An 8,647-nucleotide genomic window follows, 5' to 3' on the forward strand; every position below is an offset into this window, starting at 1 on the left:
TGGTAAGTAACATTATTAACATATCTTCATCAACAAGAAATCTGATATACTGATAAACTTTTTGGTATGTTCATTGTTTACACTACAAATTAAATGCGTGTACAATTACTCTCTCTCTCTCTCTCTCTCTCTCTCTCTCTCTCTCTCTCTCTCTCTCTCTCTCTCTCTCTCTCTCTCTCTCTCTCTCTCTCTCTCTCTCTCTCTCTCTCTCAGTACCGTCTGATGGTACTTTTCTTGGTAGTGCCTCTATTCCTGACAATAATGTCGACAACATAGAATGTACACCAATTGATGACAATGCTGTAGAGGATGGGTAAGTCAATAACTGAATCAGATGTTGTTGTGTTTGATGAAAACAATAGATTTCAACAAATGAATAAAATGATTTTGAACCAAGTAACCATAATATACCAAGCAGGGTTGGTAAACTGTCTTCCAAAATGTAAATGAGCCAATGTAAATATACATTTCATATAATTATATTCTCATCTGATTGATAATGATTTTCTTGCTTTTCTCTCTTCCTTGTGTCTTTTTTTCGCAGTTTGACAGTGTTCAATCTCATTTTGTTTTCATTTCCCTTTTCCGTTTTTGTTCCCACGAGAATTCCATTCACAGGCGTGATAAAAAAAAGTCACAAGATTGTGTTCATTTGCGTCTACATTTTATTTTTTCAAGAATTGTTTTATAATTCCTTGGCGCAGTGTTTGACTGTAAGGCCAAAAAAAATATATCTGGTTCTGGTCAGCGCGCGCGTGCCTGAATACCCTCGCGTCGGTCCTTTTTTTCAGATAATTTTTGCTTTCCCGTTCCTTATTTATTCCTGATATCAGGAGAACAAGCAGCTGGAATCTACCATACATACAAAGCCTAAACTGCTTCGAAGAAAAAGGAAGTTTTTCAAGAGATAAATATGATAGAACAGAGTATGTAAAGTGTCCAAAAAATGTGTATTTACTAATTTGCAAAAAAAAAAAAAAAAAAAAAAGGGGGGGGGGGGGAGATTCACGTCGTCGCACCACATTAGAAAGTTTACCCTGACCAGAACCAGATATTTTTTTGTTGCCTAAGTGGTGTATTTTACTGTGTATGTAAGTCCAGTGATCGAGTATATACTTCGGAATATGATGCAAACGAAAGCTGGTCGGACATTTAATTATGGCTGTTTCTCTACATACTAAAATGTATACTTAAGGCCCAGTTACACGATGCAACTCATGAAGCAATTCGTCGCATGCGACGAGGCTTGCAACTGCGACGGAGCGCGTACACGATGCAACTAGTTGCATGGTGAGTCGCAAGAGCTAAACTGTTGCACATGCGTAGATATATAAAAGTTACAGGTCATGAAGGTCAAGTCTTCTAGCGGCAGGAATTTGGCAAAAATGCTATGAAATTGTTAATATTTACGAATAAAATGACTGAAAACTTGTTGAGGTATCGATAGTAAAACTCTATTCAATTCGAAGTTCGTTTAGGGCGATGTTGATCTTTCCGATGTCGCTACTTGCATTCAAGTTGGAAATAAAATGATATTCAGCGGAAATCAAGCATTCATAGACATTGTATACTATTTATAAGTGGTAATCGTGGTGATAAATCGAAATGATATAAAAAATACTTGCTGAAATAGAATATTTATACTAAAAACATGGCGGCCATAACATTGAACGTCATTTGACACGTACTAAGGTATATGTCAAAGGTTATTACTTGCGACGCGACGAAGTGGTTACACGGTGCAACTCACAAAGCAACTCGAGAAGCAACTTGCGACGCGTCGCAAGGAAACCGACCTTGCGACGTCGCAAGACCCTGCGATGAGGCGAGTACACGATGCAATTCGTCGCATGCGATGAATTGCATGGTGCGTTGCTAGTTGAGTTGCATCATTTATCCTCACACAATGTAACTCTATGGAGTTATCACCATAACCTACAAGATTCGTAAACAAAAAGGTCCAATCTAGATTTGTTCTAGGTGAAATCTTAGCACAATTAATTATGCAACAGCTTTTGGTGTGAACTAACTTTTTTACGTCAACTTAAGGTTTCGGAAAATCTATAAAATTCGCTAACAAAAACAATGTTGGTGTTACCGTAAAGAAGCCTTCAAAATGTAATCTTACGACAATGGGATATTTTCAAATTGAGGTAGATATTGCATTGCAAGAAATGTCTTATTTCACGTTCATTAATTTTAGTTTCCTTTCTTCGCTTCAATTTAAATTTCAGTTCAATTGGTTTTCAAGGTGATGATGAAAAAACAAAAGATAGGACACGAAAGGGACCTATCCGTCGATTCTTTCGGCGTATTGGGAAAGGTTTGAGAAGGATATTTGGGAGGAAACCAAAACATAAAAAGAAAAGTAATGATATTGATAATTTGGAGGAAGAAACCAACCAAGAAGTGAGTATTTATAAATATAGCTTACTATTTGACGTGGTTTGTGCACACATTCACGAAACTCATTAGATTCGTGTTGGTATAAAAACCATTGTTGTTTTATAAAACATTCGTAAATATTAATATAATCTAGCAAAGACATTGCGATAACAACAAACATTTAATTTTTAGTTTCCAATCAAAAAGTTGTAGTCAAAATGACGGGGAAACTGTCATTAACAGTTACTGACTGTGATATAAAACTTTTGACTTTTACGTTGTCTTATAGAATCTCACCCCTACTGACAAGGACTCTAATGATGACCATATCCATAAGGACCACTCTGAAGATGACCACGCCACTGGTGACATCACAACCAAAATAGATAATGAAACACCGACTACCACTGACACCTCACCCGTCGATGAAACTCGCCTTGTATTCCTTAATTTTGACGAATCAGAGTCTGATTGTGCTGCAAGTGACTCTGAGGACGACGATAAGACCTTCGGTAAAGTTATTGAAACTATTGAAAGTGTCACAGATGACATATTTATATTTCAGTAAACTTAATATTTTAACAACATCGCATGGCCTAGTTTGACTGAAAGGTCAATAGACTGTCTCAAGGATATTGGATTTAGACCACACAGGATTCCAAGCATACTCGAATACATGAGACGACAGTCTGCATTTCATAAATATCTAGGATTCATAGTGATCATTCATCAATGTTTTAAAATTACTTTTAGGGCATGGTCACGCCCAGAAATAATTATTTGGCCATTGGCCATGCGTTATGTATATTTAGACTTTAAGGACGTCAATAAAGCACACTGCATGGGGACTGACAGGCACTTCAATTTTGGCTAGAGGACTTGGCTTCGCGGGAAGTCAATGAACGAGGCACTATGCTGGGTGTTTGCCTTCGTCTCGAGTGTAGATTTACACACAAACTGTGTAGTCTGAGCTAATTCCCTTTAAAGTTCAAGTGTGATCCTGGTACGTACATACAGAAGTTGAGTCGGATATGAGATATGAGAGTGATTCGGGTGTTATTACTTGGTCTATCAGCTGTGTGCGAAGATCAGTAGTAATAAAAGCTTAAAATATTTTATAGGCGTTTAGTTGAGAATTTGATCAATAAATCATAAAATTAATACTTTGAACTTACATGTCCCCCCCCCCCCTCCCACTGATTTTTCTTTTTCATTTTCAAACCATAGAATTTGAAGCATGTGATGTCAACTTTCACCCACGTGATAAACTTGGTACCGGAGCTTTTGGCAACGTCTACGTTGGTCGATTGAAAGGAATCAGACAACCCGTGGCCATGAAATGCTTCAATAGCTCATTCGATCTGTCTTACGAATTCTATGGCAATGTCATTCGAAATGAAATTATGATCGCGAGGTGAGTTTTAAAATTATTTAAGGCAAGTGTGGGATAGGAATTTCACGTGTGATAAACAATTGCCTGGCAGAGCTATATTAGAATTGGCGTAAAACAAAAAAATGATCCTATCGGTTACAAGATGTACTTACAATTCACTGATGACGTAACAGTAATATGAGAACATGGCATTGCAAAAGGAATGGAATATTTCATGAATTAGTGTGAAACATAGCAAGCACTTTATAAATATTTAATTATAGTTATTAATTCATTATTATATCATTTGACTGAACATATTTTGAATGTTGTATAATATGAATTGACTATATTCCACTCCATTCCACTCTACTCTACTCTACTCTACACTTCTTATATCGCTCATTAAGATAACTAAGACTCATGTCATAAAATTTAGAGGTTTCATGGAACGGTTACGCAGTGTATAATATATAATATCGTTGACTACTTCTCCTCCAAGCATCAACCCTCACATATATATGCGTCTTCCAATTCTTTCCCCCACACCATATTTATTGAATGGTGATGCAACCCTCTTCCAGTTATTTCCCTCAGTTTACTAGAGATACAATCATTTTTTATCCACACAGGAAATTGAAAAATGCCACATGTGAAAACATTGTTAAAGCTCATGGCGTGTGTTATGGTCATCAAATGGGGACAACAATTGTGTTAGAATTAGTACAGGGAAAGGATTTACATCGGTTGTTGTATCTAGAAAGATGTTCTGTAAGTAGTGATAAAACCTTACACCGCCAATGATATATATATATATATATATATATATATATATATATATATATATATATATATATATATATATATTATAATATACCTAGTGATAATGCTGTGCCATGATTCGCTAGAATCAGTCACGTGATAGGAAAATAGAATGACTACTTCCCTTGGGGAAATAGTCCCATCAATTTTTACATGGTCACGTGACCACCGCGCGTTCACAGCAGGTCAAAATGGGAGCTTCTGACGATGTCGTCTGCCACCGCGAGTTCACAGCATGAGGTATATTATAAAACACATATTGCCTGGCCTATATTCGGGCTATAGCACCCGTTCATTACCCCCTCGTGACTGTGAGTTACCAGAATCACATGCTATTTCCCTCGGCCTTTGGCCTCGGGAAATAGCATGTGATTCTGGTAACTCACAGTCCCTCGGGTGTAATAAACGGGTGCTATAGCCCTCATGGCCAGGCAATATGTGTTCAATATATGCGCGGTTTTATGATATAGTGGTAATGTACTGATGACTTGCGGTCAAATGTCTATACAGTACAGGTCAACCTTTTGGCAACATTTGTTCATAAGATAAGATTGCAACATTGTAGATAGATTTTGTATTTAAATTAGGGCTTGCAAAGATTGTACAGTGTGTGTTTCCTACGACGTTCGCATTTATGTTGCGCATGCAAGTAGGATCCGCCCTCAGTATATAAATACCCCAGATTTGCCCCGGCTCGATGAGTACTCGAGTAGTGCTTGTCTTTCCGTTCAGGATATCTCAGTTGGCGTACTGAGATTTTGGTTCGTATGTTCTACCCTGTCTTAATATTTTTGTTTGCGTGCGAAGATAGACAACCATCTCCCCCTTATGTTTATTGTACTTGAAAGAATTTTAGTTTGCGTGCAAAGATTTTATATCGAATTTGTCAGCTTGCCTGCTGAACGGTATCGTTCGATCGTGGTGTCCCGTCTGGCCAGTGCGAATTCAATCTCCGTGACGGACCAGTCGACCCCCTCGAGTAAATACTACCCCTTTGCCCTTTACCCCTTGAGTGAACGTCGCCCCTTCCTTTTATCGTATATCGTGTATAGACAGCAGCGTAATTTTAGACTTAATGACTTCACTTTATTTCTTGTGTGCTTGTATTATTTGATGTGCTGAGCGTTATCTTGGCTAATTTCTACAGTCTGTTTACCACATAATAGACACTAGGAAACATCACAAATAGTTTGATTACTTGTGATTACAAATGATAATTACTAACTTACCCAGTTACAAACACGGACATGGTCTATGTAATTTCACGATTATTTTCGTTATTCATTCGAGACAAAGTGTGTCAACTTTTTTTTGATCAAAAGTCCTATACAAACCGCTATTTATAATCTGCATGTCCACTTTAAAAATCAAACACGACATATATAACCACAGTAGTACTGTAGTACTTTTGACAGAAATTCGAGTTCACGTAGTTTAATATGTACTAGCCTTCGTAGAAAAATATTATTGTCATTGCCTCGTTTTGTTTTATTTTGTTTCAATGGACCCCCCCCCCCCCAATCTCTTGTTAAATATAATTGAATATAATTTAACTTTTTAATGTCTTGTTCCCGTTGTGCTATACTTTCCTAATGGATTGGTTTTATGGTAATACTTTCTTTTTTCACAGATGACATTCACCGAAAAATTGGCCTTGCTAATTGGTGTCAGTAATGGGGTAGCGGCTCTACATGACTATAGAATTGTACATAATGACATTAAACTTGACAACGTATTGGTAAGAGTGCATATATATATGAATACTCCCGAAAATGAATTAAATCAATTACTTATGAAAATACATCGTATCTTTTGCAATTGATAAATTTAAATGCTCGTGTTGCAGCCTTATTACATCTTTACAGTGCAGAATGTTCAGTTTGTGATTGATTGTATCGAACAAAGGGAGTGAACAGTAATGTGCACTGTACTGTACATGTGGAACAGTATTTTTTTTGTTTACCAGTACAGACACCTTGAAGGTGAAGAGTTTCATGTGGCTAAAATTGAAGAGTACACAAAATGAACTATTCTATATTTTTCTGCATATATACTAGGTGTCACTGGACTTTTTCTAATCACATTCATGTTATTACAGGTAAAGATTCCAGAGATGATCGCCAAAATCACTGATTTCTCCTTCTCCACACGATTGGAAGTACCGGAATTTTGTGATGACGGTGCTCTGGAGTACTCCTCACCAGAGCGATTCAAAGACCCTCCTGCTGTGACTGATACTCCACGGGATGTATGGGCGCTGGGTTGTGGCATGGCATAGGCAGTCTGCCTCTATTCCCCATACTACGGCATGAACATGCAAAAAATCATCAAGATGTTCAAAAAAGCTGTGAAAAGAGGCAAGACTACCCTGCCCAAGAACATCAAAATGCTTGAGAGGGGGCCATTTCGGGAGCTGTGCAAGCGCTGCTGCTCTATGGCTCCCTCTAAACGACCCAGTGCCCAGACCGTTCATGAAAATCTTGTGAACATCCTGAAGAATGAGCTGGCTGTGGAGAACGATGAATACTATGTGTGGAAATAATATTACTGATATAATAAAACTATGAAAATTAATAACTTTACACTATATATTTTGTCTTTGTTTCTGCGGTCTGAAACAACCCGACATGTCTGTATCTGTGGAGAAGATATCTCGAAACATACTAATGAAACTTATACTGCTTGATACAGATCTAAGAACAACAGATCAGATGATTTTGGTGAATACGAACTGCATATGTATGAACCTTTGCATGAATAAAAAATTCCTGTACGCACACCTGGACTACAGCACATGCAGGCTGGCCAAAGACAACCGAGTACTACTGTATAGATTGCATCCTAATGCAACACATCTAATGCAGCCATGTGATGTCACTCTATTTGACACAATGAAGGAGTGGGTAAAGTTGTTCGAAATTTCATGAGGGAACATCCTGGTGAGGAAGTTGGCAAGAAAACTTTCGCGAGTTTTCAAACAAGCATGGATGTCTACTGCCATTATAAAATTAATAACAACCACATTTAAGAAGAGTGGAATTTTTCCAGCAGACAGCACTGTTATTGATAGCCGTCTTTTGGTCCTTTAGAAAAATATGTCTATTAATGGTTACTGAGATTGAATCCATACCAAACCCAGATCACCAACACACAAACACAACCACAAACTCCAATGCAAAACAAACACCAAAGTTTGAAAATTCAGTGTCAAATGCCCAGGCAGTCCTCTCTTTTCAGTGTGGAAGAAACTTCAGCAGATGTCCAACAACAATACCAGAAATGACACATGTAACAACTCATACAGCACAGCACAACCCAGGAACAGCAATAACAGTAACAATATCAAATTAGTAGTATTTCATCATCACAGTACATATCGCCTGCTGGCCTCCATTTTCCTTAGGTGGAATAAAGAAGACAGTATTAAAGTAGAAATTAGTACAATCCCTTCCAAAATACATATATTGAGAGGTTAATCAATGAAAATGATGCACGAGGACAAGAAGAAAAGACTACTCCAATTTGTACTGAAGCAAAAGAAAACACAAGAAAGAGCGACTGCAAGAAAAAGAAAGGAAAAATAGAGGGTGAAAAGCGACGAATAGAGCATATGCAGCCGAGATGAAATAAAATAATGATGCCTTGACACAAGAGAAAACATCGTGGCGGCAATGAAAGTCCTAATAATGTAAACAAGAAGAGACATGCTAGAAAGATAAATGTCTAGTCTGACACACATACCTGCAATGTCCGTCTAGATGGAGAAGATGGTCTTCGGTGGGTAAAACATAAATTATATTATATCATGCTACTATGCGCCATTCTGATTGGATAATAACTGTCGTAAAATCCCATTTTACCACGGCTGGCAGTGGTAAAATGGGCCCCTAAACTAGCATATGAATAGTACATACAAGCTGAATGTGTTCGTTCTTATACCAATAAGTTAACACTTCCCCAGAGTAAAGGTGTGTCAGGTATCCTGTACAATAGTTTGGGTTACAGTAGTCCAAATAATTCCACTGATGACCTTGCGATCGAAAGCAACGATCGATCAGTGGCTTCAAC

The 8,647-nt window shown here is 37.7% G+C and overlaps 1 protein-coding gene across 1 annotated transcript; it reads left to right on the forward strand.

Annotated features, from left to right (window-relative positions):
* Nucleotides 1-3,750: 3,750 nt before the first annotated feature.
* LOC144436081 (serine/threonine-protein kinase dst4-like) lies at nucleotides 3,751-7,108 on the forward strand. Its single transcript, XM_078124761.1, has 4 exons — nucleotides 3,751-3,799; nucleotides 4,390-4,528; nucleotides 6,210-6,317; nucleotides 6,678-7,108. Exons 1-4 carry the CDS (start codon nucleotides 3,789-3,791, stop codon nucleotides 6,855-6,857), a joined length of 438 nt encoding a protein of 145 aa, XP_077980887.1. The 5' UTR covers nucleotides 3,751-3,788; the 3' UTR covers nucleotides 6,858-7,108.
* Nucleotides 7,109-8,647: the final 1,539 nt, after the last annotated feature.

This window comes from Glandiceps talaboti, chromosome 6 (genome assembly GCF_964340395.1).
Source record: "Glandiceps talaboti chromosome 6, keGlaTala1.1, whole genome shotgun sequence".
NCBI lineage: Eukaryota > Metazoa > Hemichordata > Enteropneusta > Spengelidae > Glandiceps > Glandiceps talaboti.

Excerpts from the sequence above, each read along its gene's own strand:
- LOC144436081 (XM_078124761.1), top strand. Across the intron at positions 4,529-6,209 it reads TGTATCTAGAAAGATGTTCT|ATGACATTCACCGAAAAATT; the intron begins GTAAGTAGTGAT and ends CTTTTTTCACAG. Across the intron at positions 6,318-6,677 it reads TTAAACTTGACAACGTATTG|GTAAAGATTCCAGAGATGAT; the intron begins GTAAGAGTGCAT and ends ATGTTATTACAG.